General features: G+C 40.3%; 1 protein-coding gene and 1 pseudogene across 3 annotated transcripts in view; both read right to left on the bottom strand.

Moving 5' to 3' along the window:
- The window catches only part of TRPC4AP (transient receptor potential cation channel subfamily C member 4 associated protein), a gene marked incomplete at its 3' end in the record, with an annotated part of 78,464 nt that overhangs the window by 9,768 nt on the left and 44,839 nt on the right, over positions 1 to 23,857 (bottom strand). Inside the window, exons 8-10 of one of the 2 annotated variants that reach the window (XM_081289230.1) lie at positions 22,387 to 22,572; positions 7,549 to 7,715; positions 1,757 to 1,888 (exon numbers count right to left, since the gene is read on the bottom strand). In XM_081289230.1, the coding sequence (XP_081145356.1) occupies positions 1,757 to 1,888; positions 7,549 to 7,715; positions 22,387 to 22,572 (485 nt within the window). The remainder of the gene's footprint in view (positions 1 to 1,756; positions 1,889 to 7,548; positions 7,716 to 22,386; positions 22,573 to 23,857) is intronic. The other variant, XM_081289231.1, reaches the window with a different exon arrangement.
- On the bottom strand, positions 12,479 to 13,088 carry LOC308647321 (ELMO domain-containing protein 3-like; annotated as a pseudogene). The gene has a single exon. The product of its transcript is annotated as an ELMO domain-containing protein 3-like (transcript).

The raw sequence follows: 23,857 nt of genomic DNA, 5'->3' as shown, positions 1-23,857 counted from the left end.
AATTGTATTATTATATTGTATATTGTGTGAATGTATAAATAAGTAACAACAAATTCCATCAGTATGTACAACTATAATGCACCAATTAAAAAAAATGTGGAGGATGAGGTTAGGAGGAAGATCACTTGAACCCGAGAGTTTGAAACTAGTGTAGACAAAAATATAAAGACCCCTTATTAAAAACAAAGCAAAACACTCTGGTGAGACTCTGGGCATGCCACTCTGCTTCTGAGCTTCTGTCCTCATCCACAATGAGAACTTTTCTTCATTAGAAAATCATCTAATCAGATCTCTACATCTAACCAATGACAAATTTAACTAATATGGACCCTTCCAGCTAAAAACATCTCACATATTTTTAAAAAATCACAAAATATTTTTAAATGTGAGGTTAAGTTCATAAGCTAGAAAGGAAAAACTGTAGGAATGGGACATGAAGACAGGCTTGAGGCCAAGCAGAACGCCCTGGTGCTGATGCTTGGGAAGCTGAGGGCTATGTGCAGAGCTACTCACACCCGAGCTCAGTTTCTAAGGCCCTGAAGTGATCAGACAGAGCCTCAGGCTTGGATCTATGGGCCAGAGAGCTGGCAAGAGTTTGGTTCTCTACCTAGGTGCCCCTGAAGGTTAGAGACTCCCAGGAGAAGTGGAAACCTGGGCTCATACTAACACTGCCAAGAATCAAATGTGAAATCTGGCCGTAGGACAGATGCACCCCCAAAGTACCTGGCAGATGAAAGCAAAGGAGCCCTATAGAAATACTTCCAGGGCTAACGCTACACAGGTACCAGGGAAAGCAAGCCCCACTCAAGGCGGCCTCTCCACAAACATCAAGCAAAGCTCTACCCTAAGGGTCTGAAGTCCCAAATATAAGCATCATTACTTCATGAGCAATTAAAAGAGACTAAGAAGGTAAGTTACAAATAATAAAGGGAAAACATGCAAGAAAAACACAAGACAGACAATATTTACATGAACAAAGACCAAGCAGTTTTTGAAAAAGAGACAAAATAAATGCAAAACATATTCACAAGAAGTTTAAACACTCAAATGGATGGACTGAAAGGCAAATCTGACAAGGCCAAAGAGAGAAATGGTAAAGGGAGTTGCATGGAGAAAAGTCCCAGAATGAAGAGGTCAGGGGGTTCTTGGCACTGGGCCTTGAAGGCTGCACAACATTTCACAGTTCCAGAGCACCTTCCCTCCCCCCATGCTGTCAGACGGGCCTCAGACCAGAGGTCAGCAGGTATGGGAGTATGACCCTCCTTTGGTAAGAAAACAGAGATTTAGTGACTCATTCAAGCTCTCCCAATAAGCTGAGTGGCACAAAGGCTTCCTGACTCCCAGTTCAGTGTTCTGTCTCAGGCACTGCAAGACATAAATAAATAAAATAAAGGTATCGTGTCCAACTACAACTAAAAAATAAATATAAAAAAAAAGTGTGAGTTTTGGATTCAGACAGTCCTATGTTTACTCTTAGTTCCACCATGTGTAAACTCTGGAACCTTAAGGCAGAAGGGTGAGTCCTTGGCCTCAGAAAACTAGAGCACCCCAAAGTTGTTTCCTGAGGTAAGGCGTTGGTGGTACGTGGTGCCCGAAGGCAAACCAATTATGGAGGATGGAATAATTGGCTTCCAATTATGGGATCATAAAATAGGACTTTCAGTTCCTTCCCTAGTCTCAAAGGGTCAGTGGCAGGTCTTGAAACAACTGTTTCTAGAAGTAAAGTCCCATTGTGTTTCCAGGGTTCCCTGCTCACCGGGCTACAGTCACAGTTCTGGTTGTGACCATGGAGGACAAGGGCAGATGCTGAATGTTTCCTCCAAATCAGTTTGTCAAACAAATTATTGAGTCCAGGGATCAGCTTGAATTCTGCAATCATTCTGTGAACCTGCATGGAATGGGAAGGGAAAACAGTAAGACAAATGTGCTTCCAAGACTTGCCAAAACCTCATACTCAGCACACACAGTAATAATCTCTAGGACTAAGAAAGCAGTCAGGGCGGAGGGTTGAGATTTAAAGAAATCTACACATGCCCTATCCTGATCACCTGGCCACATACAGTTTTTAACTTTGCTCAATACTGCTCATGGTAATCCTGTAAGTCACATTATGTGGAAGGTCCTATCTTAAGAGTGTTGAGTTTTGGGCTGGGGTTGTAGCTCAACGGTAGAACACTCGCCTAGCATGTGCGAGGTCCTGGGTTCGATCCTCAGCACCACATATAAATAAATAAAATGAAGGTATCATGTCCTACTACGACTAAAAAATAAATATTTTAAAAAAGTGTGAGTTTTGGATTCAGGCAGTCCTGTGTTTACTCTTAGCTCCACCATGTGTAAACTCCGGAACCTTAAGAAAGTCCCTTAAATGTCGGTATCCTTGTCATAGCATTAAGATGACAATGTGGCCAGGCATGGTGGCACATACTTTAAATCCAAGCCACTTGGGAGGCCGAGACAAGAGGATAGTAAATTTGAGGACAGACTCAGCAACTTATCAAAACCCGGTCTCAAAATAAATATAAAAAGGGCTGGGGATATAGCTCAGTGCTGAAGTATTCCTGGGTTCCACCCCTAGGATCAAAAAAGAAAAAAAGAAAATATGCCTCATACTTTACAATGGGATACATTTCAACTGGGGCAAGATGCAAAAAGAAATTCTGCTAACCCTAGAAAAATCTGTGAAGACTTAAAAAAAAGTGACCCAAGGGTGGGTCTAAAGGATTAACTAAACCTGGAAGCCAAGGAAGGAGACTATTGATTTCAACCACAAAAAGGTTTTAACATTCTGTATCATAAAACTTACAATAAGCAAAAGTCACAAGTTAAACATGACAACTGGAGAACATACACTGGTAACTCATGTCACAGGCAGAGCAAATTTCCTCTATGAGAAGTCCTATAAATCTCAGACAAAAAGACCAATCTGTAAAGCCCTTGTCTAAGCATGCATGAGGCCCTGAGTTCAATCCCTACCACCAGTGGGGGTGGGGGGGAGACCAATCCCACAGAAAAAAGTGGATAAAGATATAAAAAGGAGAATAGAAAAGTTTCTTTTCTATGAAAAAGGCTAACCTCACTTAAAACTAGAAATTCAAATCCCAATTGATTTTTCACATGGGCAAAGGAGACAAAATTTTATCTGACTTTGGCATGATTTTAGTGATTAAGCGCCAGATACATTTACATTCTGTGGGTGAGAAATGGTACTACCTGCATAGGGAGATGATCTCTCAATATCTCTAAAAATTGTAATCATATTCCCCTTGACCAGCAATTCCACTTTTTTAATTCTCAGGCAGAAACTTATAAATTATAAATGACTTATTTATATTAGCGAAGAAAGCCTTATTTATAATACCAAAAAACCAGACACTTTTATCAACAGGGATTAATAGTCATACATCCACACAATGAGATACAAGGCATCAGCAAAAAAAAAAAAAAAAAAAAAAAAAAAAAAAAAAAAAAAAAAAGAACCAAGGCATTTTACATGTAGTGAGTTGAACAATGGCTAATATATAACATTAAGAAAGCAAGTGGCCAGGCAAGCAAGTGGCCTGTCTCAGCCTCCCAGGTCACTGAGATTACAGACCTGGGAGGCTGAGACAGGAGGATCATAAATTTGAGACCAGCCTCAGCAACTTAGTAATGGTCTAAGCAATTTAGTGAGACCCTGTTGCAAATTAAAAAATAAAAAGGGCCAGGATGAAGCTCAGTGGTAAAGTATCCCTGGATTCAATCCCCAGTACCAAAAAAATAAAGTGTGCACATGCTGACACGCTGTATTATTGATTGTGTAAAAAAATTATTTACTTTTATAAACATACATATCTCTAGAAGGATTTACTAAACAACTGGTTAAGTTACCTGTGTTATGGAAGACCCAGAAAACTGAGAAGTAGAGGGAACACAGCCTCCATTCATACTAATATATGTCAACTCTGAGGATTATTTGCTTATTAAATATTTTTACATAACATGAAACAAAGCTGTTGTTACTCCTTCTTGGGGATGTCATACAGGTAAAGATGGAGATTGCATGTGAGGCCAGGAGCATAGCTCAATGTTCTGGCACCACTGCTCTGCAGGGAAGGGAAGCCCAGAGAGGCCAGCTCATGCAAGCTTGACAGAGGACACGTCACCTAACTCAAGGTCTCATCCTGAGGTCTACCTCTTTCCATCCCACCATTGGGATCTCTGGGAGACCAAACCCAACAAATTACTGTCTGTGACTCCACTCTCATGGATGTCTGCAGACATAGAAGTCAAACCTTCTGGCCAGTGTGAGATGCACGGGCAGTCCAGAATCTGTCAGATTATCAGTCAGTGTGAAACGATATCTGCTTTGCTGCTCAGGCCTCCATAAAACCCAGCCTGATCTACTTTGCCTTGCTTAACGGGGTAGGGAAGTAGGGCTGCACCTATGGTGGTCACCAAGTCAAGTATCTATTCCTGTTTTACTACAAAGAACCCTAAGTCCTATTCAAGTCAACTTTAAAAAAAATGTTGACAATACACTGGCCCTGAAAGTCAGGGTCTGAATGCCACACTGTCCAGACTAGAAATCCAGGCTCAAGATAAGGTGTTTGAGTGGGTAACATGAGCCTAAAATTCTAGCTACTTGGGAAGCTGAGACAGGAGGGTCACTTGAATCCCAGAGAGTTTAAGGCCAGTCTGGGCAATGTAGTAAGACCCTGACACAAAAAATGGGGCTGGGGCTGTAGCTCAGTGGTACAGCATTTGCCTAGCATGAGTGAGGCACTGGGTTCAACCCTCAGCACTACATAAAACAAATAAATAAATAAATAAATAAATTTCCATTTACAATTAAAAAAATATTTTTAAAAAAGGGTGGGGGGGGTGGGGAGTAGGGGGGTGGTAGGGGTATGAATCACAAAGCTGAGAAGAGATGGGCCTTCTGAGGTAGACCTGGACTTCACCTCATCTACTAAAAATCCAGGCCACTGGTAGGTTTGAGGTTTCTATTGTGACACTTCTCTTTTCACTTGAAAATACTAGCTTTTTCAACTGTGGGGCAAATTTTACTCGTCAATGCATCTTTCCCACTCTTAGGTCCAGCCCCTTATTTGACTCCACACTGGAATAGTAGAAAAGCAGGCAAGTGGGCAGGACAGAATGCTACTCCACCTACAGAGATGGGTAGGGGCGGTGAGAGCCCAGGCTTCAGCTCTAAGCTCACAGGCTAGCTCTGGGCAACGCTCTTCTTTGACCCTGACTCCTTGATGGAAAACGGGATAAAGGAGCTACTGAAGGGCTCAATGAGGTAACTGTGGATAAAGCTTGTGGGATAGAAAAATACTGACTGCTATCTTGATTATTTTCATTAGTACCAGGATAAAACTTACGGAATTTGAGGAGTCCTTCCAATCTTGTAATTTCAACTGGCTCAAGACTAGTCAGAGAACTTGACTCAATTGTACATCAACAAGGCCACTTTAGCAAGAAGCCTTCTGTGAGGCCCAGCCAAGGAAATCCTTCCTGGGGGTACCCATTTTAGGCAGGATCCATGAATCCATGTTATAGTGCCTGGCACACAGGTACGCAGTGGGGCAGAACTCCCAGGCCAGTGACATTCCCTCCCCAAGGAAGCAGTGCTATTATCATTTAGTTCACCTGAAGACCACAATGACTCTTAGCAACTTGGTGACAGGAAGGCTTAGGGAAGAGAGTGCTGCTATGCTGGGGGGACAGAGACAAGAGGCAGGGCAGTGACATTTACAATTCTGGCTATCCCAGGGCCTGGACACTGAGCACCTTGGTATCTCAAGCACTGAGCTCTGGGAGAGTGGGTCATCACCTGCTGTGTCAATTACCAAGTACCTGAAAACTGACACTGAATAACTGTGAAAGTGCCTCAAAAAAGTAAAAGCATTCAATACATGGAAGCCATCACCCTATTATTTCTTATAACACATTCCATACTGAAGGAAGAAACACCAAGGCTGTGGAAGAAAATGTGGGATCTCATCTAGTGTCCTGGTTTTACCTAATTGTAGGCTGAGGACTCCCAAAGTAACTCCTCCAGCCCGACAGTCTCCCCAGTTCCAGCTGCTGGTAATCCAAGTGCCACTTCCAACCACTACCTAATTCTACCCTGTTCAAAACCAAACTCATCTTTCCTAAGCCTGCCTTAACCACCTCAAGAAATGGCAAATCTATTCCCAGAACCTTGGGTCATTCTTAACTCTTCCCCTCTTTTATGTCTGCATCCAAATCATCAGCAAATCCTATCTGTTTCATCTTCAAAACATATCCTGAATATAACCCCTTCCCACCAGCACACTCCAACCTGTGCTGGTCCTAGCTACCAACTCTTTGCTCAATTACAAAGGTTCCTAAGGGATCTCCCCACTCCCATTCTTGCTGACTCCCAGGCTTTCACAAAGCAGTCAGAGGGGCAACTTTACTCACAGTAAAAACCACAGTCTTTTTTAAATGGCCTATGACATCCCAATGCAAGTTGGCCCATGGTCCCCCAGCTCTCCTCTCTCACTGCCTGACTCAGTCATCCACCCTGGCCTCTTTTCTGTTCCACCAACCCTCAAGGCCCACTCCCACCTCAGGGGCACAGCTCCTCTAGTTAGTCGGCTGTCTCAGGTCAACATGCAGGCTCTCATTTGCCTCAGGACACTGCTGTTTCAAATGTTATTTTTTAAGTGAGTATTTTCCATGGGCACCCTATGTGAAATTGTTCTTCATTTGTAAAATGAGGTTAACTGCATTTCTGTCATCCAGAGATAATGTGACAATCCAGTGTTTGACTCAGAAAGATGCATGAGGTCTATTGAATGCCTAACCTCTTAACCCAAGAAGTTTCTCCTCCCCGTCCGTATGTCTGGTTTTCTCTCTAGAAGAACGGCACAGTTAGTAGAAAAGGTCTAGTTCTCATCAATTTTGAAACTTGAGGAACCCTCTTTCTGCCACTTCAGGTTAAAGAAACTTGTTCCTTTCTTCTGCTTCAAGGATAAGGAAACCCTAGCATGTCTGGAATCTCCTGTGCTTGCCCAAGTTTCATAAGTGAACACAGCTCTAAGCTCTGCCTCACTACCCTGACCCTGCATCAGATCAGCAACTCTTCCTGCACATCTACAGGGCCAGTCTTTTTTTTTTTTTTTAAACAAAATTTTAAACTTTATTTTATTCATTTATTTATTTTTATGTGGTGCTGAGGCTCAAACCCAGTGCCTCCAATATGCTAGGCAAGCACTCTACCACTGAGCCACCACCCCAGCCCTATAGGGTTTTACTTATTTATACTTTATTCTCCTCATTATTAAGGTAAGATGCCCATTTCTGATCTGGGTGCAATGCTGTCTAGAAATGCTGCCTACAGCAAGGTACCTGGAAAGACTCCAAGCTCTAGAATGATCCTGGTTTCCTTATGAGAAGGAAAACAACCCATATGCTTTGCTGGGCTAGAGTGAGTGCCATTCTAAATGAAGGCTGATGGCACCCAGCATACCACAAGCCGGGCAGCATCTGCCCCTGGCTCCTCCTGTTCTGGGATGCTAGGGAGGTGCCCACCTGGTTTCGCTGACGCCCCATCAGCAGCACACAGAGGACATAGAGCACTTCCAGTTTGTACATGATCTCATGCATAATCTTCATCGACTGGGGCAGCTGGGTCCTGGATGAAGTATGAGGTAGCCCATTCTCCTCAGAAGCGCCTGGAGGAGGGAACACAGTGGAGGCTGACACAGCCCCAGGGAGAAGGTGAGTCATGGCTCCTGAGGAAACACTTCTGTCCTCCAACATGCTCTGAACAGACTGGAGGTAAAAGCCTTTAGACTGGGCCCAGGCCCGCACCAGACTTTGAAAGCCCCCCAAACTCCTTCAATCCCCAGAAGCTAGTTGAGCAAGAAACCTAGAAAAACCAACTCTGTAGTTCTAGTCTGTTTCACCAACAAAGTGAAAACATTCTGATGTCGTCAATGCAGTACCACATTCTACCCTCCCTACTGGTACTCCTTCCCCTGCCACCAAGCAGACAGACAGACAGACAGATGTGTGATAGCAAGTTGTGTAGAACCCTTCAAATAACTAATTACTTGTTTTTCCCTAGATTCCACAAGGCACACTGCTGAAAGCCCAAGGGAACCTTTTTGAAGATCTCTCCCAGTTTTCAAAAACCCAACTAAAGTTTTCTAAGGCTCAATTTTCTAAAGCAGACTGGGTTTTATAACTGATAGCACAGATATAGATGAACATCATCTACCAGCAGATTTTCATCATTACTAAAGCAGCAGATAAGCAGTATGTTTGGGACACTTGATACCTATAAGGCATTGTACTCTGAGCTTTAGGTAACCCAACACATTTACTCTACTAACCAGCTGACAAAACGTCTCGTCCACTCCAAAAAGGTATTTACCCTTGGGAAGGAGGACAGCAAAATAATGAAAATGGAAGGCTCTGGAAATGAAATTTGCTGGCTATGTGACTCTGTGCAAATCACCTCCTCACTAGGCCTTTGACTGCTCTGTACTACTACAGTGGACAAAGAGGGTTACCATGAGGAACACAAGAAAAGCCCAGCAATGGATTCTTAGGAAGCCTCAGTCACCATTAGATAGATCCCTTTTAGGAAGGCAATGGTCATAGTCAGGAGAGGCTGGGTGACTTTAGGAGAATCATTTCCTTTCAGTTTCCTCATCTTTAAGGTGAAAAGGTGAATCAGTAACTGCTAAGGTTTCTTCAAGCTCCTACTGGACCTATTTCTCTAGAGGCCTTTTGCAAAGGCCAGAACTATGCATACAGAGAAGTGGTTATCAAACCCATTCAGAGAAGGCCGACTCAGGAGACACTGTGATTTCTGTAGGGTGTCATAACATAAGAGCCTGATTTATTCCACCCTACAGACCCAGAACAATTTTTCCCAGTGACATTATATCACCAATATAAAATCATAACCCTGGAAGAGGACAAGCTGCCAAATGAAGCATGACTTGGGAGGCAGCATGGCACAGTGGGTAAGAACACAGATGCTGAAGTCAGACTGCTGAGCTGGAAACTCATTCACTAGCTGGGTAGCCTTAGTTGACCTTTATGTGCTTCAGTAACCATCCTCATTCATCTGTAAAAGAGTGATAATGACAATAGTACATACCTCCTAATAATGTTGCAAAGATATAAGAAACTAATATTTTGGAGGTACTCAGAATAGTGGCCAGCACAAGTCAGCAACTTATAAGCATGTAGTAATGCTAATGTTTTCTTTTCTCTCTTATAAACTATTAAATTATTATGTATGTGACCCTTGATATCTGAAAGGCATCAAAGACTGGTTCACCAACAGCCATTTATAATGTGCTGAATTCTGCATATACAAGCACAATACATAAAAATTGTACATATTAATGGGGTACCATGTGATGTGCTGACTATGTATATGCTTTGTAATGCTTAAATCTTTAAAAACATTTATCTTTTCAAATATTTATCATTTCTTTATGGTAAAACATCCAAAATCCCTTTTCTTTAGCTTTTTGAGATATAGCACAATTTTATAGCACATAATTGTTATCTATGGTTACCCTACTGGGCAACAGCACACCAGAACTTCTTTCTCATATCTAATTATAACTTATTACCATGTTTTCTTCTTTTCAATCTTCATGCTCTTAATAGCAATTAAAGTGGCAGTAGGTAAAGACTAAGGAAAAAATTTCTGGAGATAAACTAATTAAGAAAATTCTATCTTTTCACATATATTTTCCTGCACTTTGGGAGAAAAACCAGAATGACTAAGTCCGTGTTGGGACTCCTTGGTCAGTTCCCAGACCATATATGGGTCCAGTGATATGTGGAGACTCTGGGGAACCAGCCTGCAGAATCTGTCTCTGCTGCAGACTTGCTAGAAAGCCCCAGGATCCACACTACCTGCATAGGGGACTTTAGGAAGGCCTGCAAGAGAGGATGGCTATGGAAGGTGCAGGTGCAATGTGGGGCACACAGGCACCCTCAGAAATGAGTGTCTCTTGAGAGAGAGACATGGCCAGCTCAGATTCTGCCCCAAGACACAGCCAACTTTTGGTGCTGGGCTTGTATAATCTGACCAACTCTGTGGGGAGAAATATTTGCAAGAACATCTTCAAAGCAATAGCTAAAGCGTAGCAACAAGGTCACTTCCAAGGATGAAGAACAGAAAACTAGTTCAAGAGGCGTGTCCTTCCCTCCAAATCTCTTCAGCTCCGTAAGGCTTATGAAAGTAGTGATCGTTTTCCATATGTCTGCACTGCACTCCACTTTCTGGGCCATATTAACTCACCAGTTTTTAAAAATGGCTTTAAGCTATGATTCACATACCATACACTTCACTCATTAAATCAATCACAATTCACTGACTTTTAGGATATTCATAGTTGTGCAGTCATCACCACAATCATTTTAGAACATTTTCAATACCCTAAAAAGAAAACTTGTACTTATTAACAGTCACTCTCTATACTTCCCACTAAACCCCGAGCTCTAAACAACCACTCAATTTCTGACTCTACGGAATTGCCTATATAGGATGGTTCATATAAATGAATTTGCATAATATGTGTTTCATCACTGCTTCTTTCACTTGGCACAATGTTTACAACGCTTATTCCTGTTTAAGCATGTATCAGTATTCCTTTTTTTAAAACAATTGGATGAATAGTATTCTACATGAAAAAACTCACATCTTGTTTATCTACTCATCAGTTGGTAGAAATTTAGGCTGTTTCCATATTTTAGCTATTATGAATATGCTATAATGAACATTCATGAAAATGTTTTTGTATAAACATCTCTTTGTTTCTCTTCGGTATATAGCTAGGAGTAGAATTTCTGGGACATATGGTGACTGTATGTTAACTTCTGAGGAACTACCAGACTATTTTCCAAATTGTCTGCACTACCTTATAGGCCATCAAAAGCAAATAAGGCTGGGTACAGTGGTGCTTGCCTGTAATCCCAGCTAGTCTTGAGGCTGAGGCAGGAGGATTTCAAGTTCAAGGCCAGCCTGTATAACAGTTAGAGACCCCATCTCAAAAAACAAAACAAAAACAAAAACAAACAAACAAACAAAAAAGGGCAAGTGCAGTGGTACACACCTATAATCCAAGCAGCTCAGGAGGTTGAGACAGGAGGATTGCACCAGCCTCAGCAAAAAGCAAGGAGTTAACCAACTCAGTGCTACCTGCCTAGCTATCTGAGGCACTGGGTTCGATTCTCAGCACCACATATAAATAAATGAATAAAATTAAGGTCCATCAACAACTTAAAAAAAAATAGGGCTGGTGATATGGCTCAGTTGTCAAGTGCCCCTGAGTTCAATCTCCAGTACCCTCCCCCACAAAAAAAGAAAAGGAAAGAAAAATAAACTGAATTATGCATTTCAACATCTCTATATCCTGCTCAAGACGTATTATCTGTCTTTTCAATGATAACCATCTTAGGGAGTATAAAGAGGTATCTCATTATAGTACTGATTTGCATTTCCCTGATGGCTCATGATGCTGAACAACTTTTCATGGCTTAATGGCCATCTGTGTATCTTCTTTGAAGAAATGTATTTTTGTATCCTTTGTCTATATTTTGAAATGTATTGTCTGATTATTGAACTAAAGGTGTTCTTTAAACATTCCAGATTCAAGTACCTTATTCAATACATGGTTTGCAAAAATGTTCTCCCTCCCTCATTCGGTAGGTTTGTCTTTTCACTCCCCCTACTATGACCCCCTAGAGCAACTCCTTTATTCTAAAAGTGCTGGAATGTGAGACACTTCCTTCTTCCTCACTCAGGCCAGAATATGTAGCCTTCCCTGGAGGAAGTCCTAGCTCATGAATGGTTAGGAGGAAGCAGCCAGAAGACACAAGCCCAATGTTCATGTTTAGATCACAAACTGGAGAGGAGAGGAGGGGAGGGAAGGGATAGGGAGGAGAGACAGGCCCTGACAAGCCTGTTAGTGTGCTTTCTCTGGGTTATGCTGCCTCCTGCTGGCTGCAGTCACTGCTGTCTTTCTTTAGATTCTAACCAGAGGCTAGCTAGAGAGTCAGAATTCTAGCTGCTTCTATTTGGTAATTTCCTCTCCTGTGGGGAGGTGTGGCACATCCAGTTGGGGCTATTGTGCCTCATGCTCCACTCACTGCCACTGATTCCTGTAATCCAAACCTGGGAACTGAAGCCCAGCTGGGAACAAATAAGACTTTCCTTGTTCTAGAGGTCTATAAGGGAGTAGGTCAGGTTTAGTCACTCTGAGTGGTGAGGGTGCTTGGCTTTCTGCAACCAAGCCCAGAAGCTTGCCATCTCACCTCAGAAAGGTGCTTGGCTCAGCCAGGGGGCTCCAGATGTGGTTTGTCCCATGCCCTCTGAAGCCTGGTGGCCCAGCCCAGGAATATTCCTATCAGTCAGTCTCTGGGGCTGCTCAGATCAGTCCTGCAGGTCACTCACACCTGTGAAGGTGAGATCCATGAAGCAAAGGGCTTATGACCCAGAACACTTCTGCGTCAACAAGGAGGCCTATCCCTTTGACACCTAGGCCAGGCAGATCTCCAGGGTCTTGAGCAGCCATTGTGGATTCTTCTTGGCCAATGCTTCCAAGTTCTTAAGGACAAAGCCTGAGTCTGAGATAGAGGAAAGTGGCAGTGTAGAAGCTATTCACCTTGGCAATGACCTTTTGCTGCTGATTACACTCCCTGGAGAGAGATTCTTCTCTCAATGTCTGGATGGTGATGTGGGTGACATTCATGGACAACAAACTGAAAGAGAACTTTTGGAAATGGTGACAAGACGGGGGGGGGGGGGGAATCTGGGCCATCAGCAAGGTCTTTGCACCCATCACCAGCTATAGCAGATGAAGAAAGGCAAGGAAGCCTGCCCCTCTAAGGTCTGTGGCTGGATTTGCTCCCTGAAAGCCCAGGTCCTCCCAGCAGTCTTTGTGGAGGGCACAGTTGAGCTTGGAGCCTGTTTGCTTCTTGTAGATGGTCTGGTGGATGTGATGCACTGGGTCATGGCTGTTCAGGTCACCCATACTCTCTGCTAGCCTGTCCCTTGGGGGACGACTAGATTCTCAAGACACCCTCCTTTCAGCTCCCACTCTTGCCTGCCACCAGGGTAAAGAGCCCTGGTCTGGTCTCAGCTGAGGGGGCACAGTATTCTGTTCTGACCACCTATGCAGCATTTGCCCTGTGGTAGTCCTGACAGGCACACTGAGAAATGGTCAGGACCAAGTCCCTTTCTTTCCAAAGGCCCCAGTAGAGCCTTGGAGACCTGAAGAGATGGAGCTAGAGGCGACAAGCCCAATCATTTCAATAGTTGGCTGAATTCTCTTCTTGAAGGAGGACAGGTCCAGAGTCTGGAAATGTTTTAGGGCCTCACCAAAGGAGATAAGCTGTCTAGACTGGTCTAAGTTGTCCCAGCTCCATGTCTAGCTGGATGGTATCCACAGTTTCCAATTCCTCTTGGACTCTGAGCACCTCTGCCTCACTACTGTTTATCTTTAATTCTTTCTCATTACAGAAAGAGCAAGATTTTTCATTCACAATTCAAAATCATTTGTTCAAGCAAGCTTTGTTCTTGGGCTAAAAGGGGTTATTGAGGTCTGAGATCTGATAACACAAGGAGAGTCAGAGGTCCAATTGCTCTACCTTATGCCTTTCTTCTGGTAGTCATTCAGATCAGGAATAAGAAAACAGCCCTTCTGTACCATCACCAGGATATAACTGGTTTCTGTGAGTAATGAAGAAGTTCCTGAGGCCTTTGAAGCTTCAGCTTAACAAGGTACACACAGCAGCAGCCACTGGCCAGTCTGGCCACTGCTAGATGGAGTTTCCAATGGTGCAAAACAAGTGCTCCATCACCAGAATTGGCCCTGCACCAACTCTGTCATCTCACGTGGAGGATATCAGCCTCCAGAGAAGGGCCTGTGATGGTCAGACCTCAGGTGGGACTGGTCACAGATGCCCATCACAAGGCCCAGGCCACTGAAGGGGGTGCTTTGCAGATGTGGGGCTCAGAGAGAGATGGGATGTCCCTGAGGCCTGCACTACACTGAAGGACAGTATTGTTTCCTAGGCCAGCTGTTGGCAGCACTGGGGGTAAAGGCGGCAGCCCTGGAGTGTACTGGGCAGGGCCAAGCAAATGAAATGTCTTCTCATTTATTAGGTCTTTAATTTCTTTCAATGTTATTTTGTAATTTTTAGAGTATAGTTTTGTACTTCTTTGTTAAACTTATTCTGAAATGTTTTGTTCTTCTTGATGCTATTCTAAGTGAAACTGCTTTTTTAATTAATCTTGCATCCTGGAACACTGAACTTACTAGTTTAGTAAAAACTTTAAAAAATAAATACCTTAAGTTTTTTCCACAAACAAGATCATGTCATCTGTAAACAGAGAGTCTCCATTCTTCCAATTTGGAGGCCTTTAATTTCTTTTTTTAGTCCCCAGCTGCCCTGACCAGAACCTCCAGTATAATTTGAAAAAAAGTGTCCAAGATCATACCATGATTTTGCAGGGGAAAATATTCAGTCTTTTGCCATGAGAGAGAATATTAGCTATGGTTTTTTTTTGTTTTGTTTTGTTTTTTTTTTTGTAGATGCCCTTTACACGTTAAGGAAGTTCCCTTCTGAGTTTGTTGTGGTTTGTTTTATTTTTAAATCATGAAGATGTGTTGGATTATGCAAATACTCTTTGTGCATCTATTTAAATGACCAACTAGTTTTTATTCTTTATGCTACTATATGGTGTATTACATGAATTGATTTTCATATGTTGAACCAATCTTGAAAAAATTCATTTGGTCATGGTGTAAAATCTTTCATGAATGTTACCATATTGGGTTTGCTAGTATCTTTTATTTTTTGAGGATTTTTGCATCCGTATCTGTAAGATATTGGTCTGCAATTTTCTTTTGATGTCTTTGTCTGGTTTTGGTGTCAGGATAACAACCATAAACAACAAACTGAGAAATGCTCCCTCCTCTTTTGTTTTGTGGAAGAGTCTGTAATACTGTTGTTAATTCTTCTTTAAACATTTGATAGAATTCATCATGTGATACCTGCTCATTTGGCAGAAGCTACGTGGCCCTTTTTTTGTTGTTGTTTTTTGCATTGCCAATTCAATCTCTTTACTTCTTTATGTTTATTTGAATTTTCTATTTTTCTTGAGTCATTATACAGTTTGTATTTCTTGTAATTTGTCCATTTCATTTAGGTTATCTAATTTACTTGCAATGTTTACAGAAATATAACTTTCATTCCTGATTTTAGTAATTTAAACCTTCTCTATTTTTGTCAGTATAGCTAAAAGTATGTCAGTTTTGTTGATCATTTCAAACAACCAACTTTAGTTTTCTGGATTTAAATTTTTTTTTTTTTTTTTTTTTTTAGTTGTAGATGGACAGAATGCTTCTATTTTATTTGTTTATTTTTATATGGTACTAAGGATAGAACCCAGTGCCTCACACATGCTAGGCAAGCACTTTGCCACTGAGCTATAGTTCCAGCCCAGTTTTCTGGATTTCTCTGTTGATTTCTTATTCTCTATTTCACCATTTTCCATTCTAATCCTACCATTTCCTTTCACCTGCCTGCTTTGGGACTAGCTTATTCATTTTTCAAAAACTTAAGGTAAAAGTTTAGGTCATTAAGATTTTTAATAAATGTAGCCATTTACCATATAAATTTTCCTTTAACAATGCTTCAGCTGTATCCTGAAGTTTGGTATACTGTGTCTTCATTTTCATTTGTCTCAAAATATTTTCTAATTCCCTTCATTTAACTTACTGATTACTTAAAAATATTCTGTTTAATTTCCACATATTTGTGTATTTCCCAAATTTTTCTTCTTGCCATTAATTTCTAAATTTACCCCACTATAAACTGGGAACAGCAGCATATGCCTATAATCTCAGCAACTCAGGAGGTTAGAGAAGGAGGAACCCAAGTTCAAGGTCAGCCTCGACAACTAAGTGAGATTCTGTCTCAAAATAAAAAATAAAAAGGGCTGGGGATAGCCGCATGCAGTAGTGCATGCCTGCAATCCCAGCAACTGGGGAGGCCGAGATAAGAGGATCGCGAGTTCACAACCAGCCTCAGCAATAGCAAGGTGCTAAGCAACTCAGTGAGACCTGTTTCTAAATAAAATACAAAATGTGGCTCAGTGGTTGAGTGTCCCTGACTTCAATCCCCAGTCAGCCTCAGCAACAGCAAGGTGCTAAGCAACTCAGTGAGACCTGTTTCTAAATAAAATACAAAATATGGCTCCGTGGTTGAGTGTCCCTGACTTCAATCCCCAGTACTGAAAAAGGAGGGTATGGGGCTGGGATATAGCTCAGTGGTATAGTGTCCCTGGTTAAATCCCCAGGCTGCCAAAAATAAATAAATAAATAAACAAACAAATAAATAAATAAATTTATCCCACTGTGATTAGAAGACACATCTCACAAAATTTTAATCCTTTTAAAATTGATAAGACTTTTTAAGAAATAGCAGCATATATGGTCTATCCTGAAAAATGTTCCATGTGTACTTAAGAAGAATGTGTATTCTGCAGTTGTTAGGTGCGGTTTCCTATACCTGTTAGTTCTAGACGGTTTATAGTGTTGCTCAAGTCTTCCATTTCCCTATTGATTGTTTGGCAATTACTAAAAGTGGTATATTAAGGTCTCCAATTATTATAGTTTAACTGTCTATTTCTTCCTTTAAATCTATTTTTTGCTTAATATATATTTTGGCTGTTATTAGACACACACGTTTATAACTGTTATATCTTCTTAATGGAGTCACCTTTTATTTTTTACAAAATGTCTCCCTTTGCCTCTAACAACAGTTTTTGTTTTAAAGTCTCTCTTAGTATAGCCACTCCAATTTTCTTATGTATGCTCATACACATGAAACATCTTTTCAATCTTTTACTTTAAATCTATTTTTATCTTTTAATCCAGTGTCTCTCCTGTACACTTGATATAATTGGATATTTTTAGTTTAATCCAATATTAAAATTTGTCATTTCAATCAATCCTTTCACATTTCTGCATTTCACTTTTTCCTTTCTATATATTGTGTGAGTTTCTTGTTCTTCTATTTCTTTTGCATTCTTTCTCTTTTCTTAGCACTATGGAGTGGGAGAGAGGAGTTTGGACCTAGGTCCTTGGGCATTCTAGGAAAGCACTCTCTCACTGAGCTACATCATCAGCCCCACCCCCACTTTTAAATTCTGAGACAAAGTCTCCCTAGTTTGCCAGGCTGGCTTTGAACTTGTGAACCTCCTATCTCAGCATCCTGAGTAGCTGAGATTTACAGGCATGTGCCAACCACACCCAGCTTCTCTTTCTCCTTTAGTGCTCTATTTGGATTAAGTGAATATTCTTCAGTATAATAGAATTCCTTTAATGATTTACCCATTGTATGTTTTAAGCTACTATCTTAGCAATTAGGTCTAGGGCTTACCATATTTATATTAACAAACTTCTTTTTCAGAATTATATTAAATTCCAGAGCTCCTATATAGCTTTAGTCTCTTCCCAACTTTTTGTGCTAATTGTTTTGCATATTAGTCTACACATGTCAAAAACCCAACAATAGTTGTTATACATTGTTGTAACTGTTTTATATAATTTTATGTCTGTTAAAGAAACTGAGAAAAGAAAACTATATAAATATATGCAGAATTTACATTAACCTTATTATTAACCATTTTGATTCTTTTCACCAATTCCCCTAGAGTCAAGTTATCATCTAGCATTCTTTCTCCAATACAACTTTCATCCCATCCACTTTCTTTGTACAGTTGTCAAATATAATTATAAACATAATTTTATATAACTGCTTTTTAAATTAGCTAAGAAACGAAATACAAATTTATACTGTCATTTAAAATAATAAAATTACCTTTACTGGAGCTCTTTGTGTGTATGCGTGCACATGCATGTGTGTGTGCATTTGAAGAACTGTCTGAAGTCACCTGCTTTCAACATAAAGAAGTTCCTTTGGTATTTCTCATAAGATGGTATTACTTAATTTCCGAATATTTGTCTGATAATAAGGAGTTTCTGTTTTTGTTTATCTAGGAATGTCTATTCATTTTTTTTCTTTAATTTTTTAAATTGATTTTATTTTTTTAAATACACGACAACAGTGGAATGCATTACAATCCTTATTACACATAGAGCACAATTTTTCGTATCTCTGCATATAAAGTATGTTCGCGTCAAGTTATGCCATTATATATGTACTTTTTTTTTCATTCTTAATACACATATTTACCACAATTTTTCATATCTCTGTTTGTATAGAAGGTATGTTAACACCCAATTCAAGTCTTCATACATGTACTTTGTATAATGATGACCATCACATAGGAATGTCTATTCATTTTTGAAGGACAGTTTTGCAAGACAGACAATTCTTGATTGACAGTTTTTCTCTTTCAGCACTTTGGGTATCACTATGTCTGGTATCCACTATTCCTAATGAAGAGTCAGTTATTAAATCCTATTGAATACTCTTGGGCACGACAAACCATTTTTCTCTTGCAACTTTCAAGATTTTCTTTGTCTTTAACCATTTTTATTATGTGTCTGGGTGTAGACCTTACTGAGTTTATTCTACTTGGACTTCTTTAAGCTTCGTGGATGTGCACATTAATGTTTTTCATTAAATTTGGGTTGTTTTTACCTTTTGAAATTTATTTTCCTGTTCCTTCTGCTACTTCTCCTATGCACATCTTGGTGTACTTAACACCATCTCACAGTATTCTGAGGCTCTGTTCATATTTCTTATTTTTTTAAAAAAATATATTTTTAGATGTTGATGGACATTTCTTTATTTTATTCATTTATTTATACAAGGTGCTAAGAATCAAACCCAGTGCCTCACACATGCTAGGCAAGTGCTCTACCACTGAGCTACAACCCCAGCCCCTCTTAATTGTTTATTCACTGTTATTCACAATACTGGATCTTAATCTATTTTTCAAGTTTTTTTTTTAAGTTGTTGATGGACCTTTATTTTGTTCACTTATTTATATGCAGTGCTGAGAATCAAAGCCAGTGCCTCACACATGTGCAGCAAGCGCTCTACCACTGAGCCACAAACCCAGCCCAAGTTTTTGTTTAATTTTTTTTAGTTGTAGATGAACACAATATCTTTATTATTTTTATGTGGTGCTGAAGATCAAATCCAGTGCCTCACAATTGCAAGGCAAGCACTCTACCACTGAGCTACAGCCCCAGCCCCTCAAGTTTTTTGATTCTCTTTTGCCAGTTCAAATCTACTGCTGAGTTCTTCTAATAAATTTTTCACTCATTTATTTTACTATTCAACTTGAGTATGTCCATGTGACTTTTTTTTAATATTTCCATTCTATTGTTATCTAATGAATGAAACATCATCATCAAAGCTTTTTTTTTTTTTTTTTTTTGGTACTGGGGAGTGAACTCAGGGGTGCTTAACCACTGACCCACATCCCCAGCTCTTTTTAAATTTTATTTTAGAGACAGGGTCTCGCTGAGTTGCTTAAGATCCAGCTAAGTTGCTAAGGCTGGCTTTGAACTTGTGATCTTCCTGCCTCAGCCTCCCAAGCCACTGGGATTACAGGTATGTGCCACCATGTCAGGCACTTTTTTTTACTTCTACAAAGAGTTTCCTTTACTTTTTAGACCATATTTCTTTTTTTTTCTTTTTAATTCTCTTTTTTTAGTATTATATTTTTAATATCGATGTCAATGTTCATAACTAGTATACAGAAATATAATTGATTTTTTTTATTTCTTACATACATGACAATAGTGGAATGTATTACAATAATAATATCCATTCACCCATAATTTTTTGTAACTCTGTATATAAAGTATGTTCACGCCAAATTATGCCATTATACATGAGCTCTCTTATTATTATTTTTTGCATTACAATTCTAATTCTTTTTAATTGTAGATGAACACAATACCTTTATTTAATTTATTTATTTATTTACGTGGTACTAAGGATCGAACCAAGTGCCTCACACATGCTAAGCAAGCACTCCACCACTGAGCCATAGCCATAGCCCTTAGATCACATTTCTTTTTCTTTTTCTTTTTTAGTTGTAGTTGGATACAACACCTTTATTTCACTTGTTTATTTATTTTTTTATTTTTATGTGGTGCTAAGGATTGAACTCAGGGTCTCGCCTGTACGAGGCGAGCACACTATCGTTGAGCCACAACCCCAGCCTCTTAGATCATATTTCTAATGGCTGCTTTGTAGTCCCTGTTAAATCTCTTATCTGGGCCTTCATAGGTCATCTCCATTGCTTACTTTTGGTTGTATATGGGTTACATTTTCCTGTTTCTTTTTATTACCATAATTTTTATTAAAAACTAACATATAGGTAATATATTGTAGTGTGGGAGATCAACCTTGCACGTAACTGAGTTAACTCCTCTGCTGGGTGATGTGGTGTCAGGCACCCATGCTGCTAGACTGCCTGCTCTTCTAGAGTTCGAGTGACTGTCTTCGTGCCGTGCCGGGGCATGTCTTGCTACAGCCCCATGGGTGGAGCTATGCTTACCTGTTCCTTTGTAATATAACCCCTTGCCCTGTTTAGGATAGAATGATCCATGGAAGCGCCTTGTGTGTGTCCTCTTCTCTTACTGTGCTCTTGGGTGTGGCCTATCTAGATGTCAGCCCCCTGAAACCTGACCCCTTACCTCATTTGAATAGCTTCTCCTCAATAAAAGGGGTCGGCCCATGTGTGCTCTCTCTCGCTCTCTTCCTGTGGACCCTTAAGGTCAGAGGAGCCATCACAGTGACCCCAAAGAAAAAGGTATTTGTATCTCTTGTGTGGTTATTTTTGCGCAGCCCAGTTAGCCCAGTTAGCCCAGTTCAACTGGAGTAACCCCTGAGCCTTTTAGTCTCGAAGAGAAACCTGGCAATTGGCGCCCCACACTCTGGAGATGGTTCCCCTTTAGGGCCAGACTATTTCAGTAAAGTCCATTTCTCCAATAGACTAGTGAAGACTTTACTGTTATACTTCAGACAGGGCATGCATACAGTCTCCCTGGGATGGTTCTCTCTGACTAGCTCTTTCTCCAATCTCTGTTAAGCTTTCTGCCTGTTCTGGTATCACACCCAGAAGTTAGGCTCCACAAAGTGCTGGCTGAATACTATTTTTGATAATGCCCATGGGCATAAATTGCTCCGAAGTCTGATTTGGTTGAATTCAAGCAGGGATAGGTTTGTTTTGTTCCTAAGAATTTTTTTAGTTGTAGAGGGATACAAGACCTTTATTTATTTTTATATGGTGCTGAGGATCGAACCAGTGCTTCACAAGTGCAAGGCAAGTACTCCACAACTGAGCTACAACCCCAGCCCCAAGCAGGGATAGTTTTTGAGGATGAAATTAGTTCTGACCTTAGGAGAGTTCTTAGAGATCTCTTCCCTTGCTTTTATGGTGAACTAGCTGGTTTACTGTTTAGTTTGTTGTTCTTAATTAAGAACAACCAACCTCCTTTTATTTGCTTAGTACTAAAATCTCTATAGTTTTTGAAATTATTACCCTTAGGTATAAATCTCCTGAGTTTCTGTTCTTACCAAGTGCCTCTTCCCTTAGGCAAAAACCTCTTGGCCTCTAGCTCTCTCCACTTCCATCTCTCCTGATGGGAAATCTTTGGAAATAAGTGAGCTGGGGCAAGAGCAATTGAAACCATAGTATTCTTGGCCTGAAGAACATGGGTAGAGCTTCCACACTATGAGTTTACTAAGAGCTGGTTAAACCATACTCCCAAAGAACTCAGCTCCTTCAATTTGGGAGTTGGAGGGGATATGAAAAGTTGGCAGCCTGCATCCCAGGAAGGTACCATATTCCTTGTTTGGAAGTTAAGAATCCTCAAGGATTCTTCCTACACTCTGATTCCATCCTGTTGACCAGAGTCAAATGCTTCAGATATAAGCATCTGACCCAGGATAGGCCAGAGTCCTTTACCAGGAAGATGGGGCTTAGACTAGGAGTCTATATACCCACATTAGGCTACCTAGTCCCACCAAGGGAACCAGAAAAAGACAGGGCAGAGCAAAAAAAGAAGACGAAGAAACATGTAGGATGAACATCAGACAAGAATGATTCCTTGAGTTCCTAAGAATGCTCTGGTTATTGGCCTCCATTAATCCCTAAACATAGCCACCTCAGGTTCTGCAAGAAGGCCCTTCTCCTTGCAGAGTTACTCTGAGGAGTTCAATAAGGCTGCTGTAACCAGCTATCAAGAGTCTTAATAGTCATGGTCTAGGACACCTTAAGGAGAATTGTACTTTTAGCAAATCTCAAATCCTTCTTGGAAAGGTGGTTAAGAATGCTCCAGCAACCCCCCCCCCCAATGAAAAATAGCTCACCACACAGGGGACCCACTCAAGTACCTTGATTGTGCTCAGACTCCTCATTGGCCACTCGCATCAGGGCATCCAGCACCAAAGCATTGTCTAGCCATGTGTACCACTCCTCCAACTCCTGAAGGAAGCTGGCTGTACCTGTTGATTCTGACACCTTTCTAGTTGCTAGTTTGCAGAGCCGCTCGACAAAGCCAGGGATGCTGAGAAGGGCCGCTGACAGGGAGAGAATGAAGAAATTTTCAAAACAAACACTGGCAAAATGGGCTCTAAAGCACTCAACAATTTTCATAATACTAATGATTCTTATTGTGATTGCTGATCCATAATGGGGATGGTGGGGAAGGCATGGGAGGAATAGAGGAACTTTAGATAGGGCAAAGGGGAGGGAGGGGAAGTGAGGTGGCATGGGGGTAGGAAAGATAGTGGAATGAGATGAACATCATTACCCTAAGTACATGTATGAAGACACAAATGGTGTGACTCTGTATACAATCAGAGACATGAAAACTTGTGCTCTATATGTGTACTATGAATTGAAATGCATTCTGCTGTCATTTATAACAAATTGGAATAAACAAATAAATTTAAAATTAAAAAAAAGAATTATAAAAAAAAGATCCATCAACATCTAAAACAAATATTTTTAAAAAATTATATTGGTCCATGTATAAATGTCAAAATATACTCTACTATCATACACATCTAAAAAGAACAAATTTGGGGGCTGGAGTTGTGGCTCAGCAGTAGAGCATTCGCCTAGCATGTGCGAGGCCCTGGGTTCGATCCTCAGCACCACGAAAAAATAATTAATTAAAATAAAGGTATTGTGACCAACTACAATTAAAAAAAATATATGTATATTTAAAAAAATAAAAAAGAACAAATTTTAAAAATTAGTTATCTTGAGCTGGAGATGTAGTTCAGTGGTCTAGAGCACTTGCCTTAGCATTTATGAGGCTGCAGATTCAATCTCCAGTACGCCCCCCGCCAACACACACATACACACAGCTACATATATGTAATTTCTGTCTTTCCTGTAACAAACATTTACCAGTAGGAAGAAAGAAGACAAGCATTCTCTTCTTTTTTTATAGGAAATTGAAGGATTGATTTATTTAGTGGGATAGAGATAGACAAAGGACAACCAGCTCGAATACTATTAAATAAAATAAAAAGGAATAAAAAAATACAGACAACACAGTGATGAATTTTCACAAAGATAATAGATTTGCATCACATGGAATATTTACATACAAGATGTTTTGATATTAGTGACCAGTTTATATCCAATCTTGTTTTCTAAGGTTCAAGAACATTTAAAAATCTCAGACTTAAAATTTAAAACTAATGTGACAATTGTAAGCACACACCACTCATTTAAAACTTCTTAATAACTGCTACTCCCGAGTAAAGACCTTTTTTCCTCAAGATCTCAAAGATCACATCTCATACTTCTAGTAGTAATCACAACAGGATTAGAACCCCAACCAACCAAGAA

Source organism: Spermophilus citellus (genome assembly GCF_964194105.1).
Source record: "Spermophilus citellus genome assembly, chromosome: 4".
Lineage (NCBI taxonomy): Eukaryota > Metazoa > Chordata > Mammalia > Rodentia > Sciuridae > Spermophilus > Spermophilus citellus.
Note: the sequence above shows the minus strand (reverse complement) of the source record. Positions and strands in the feature narration are given on the sequence as shown.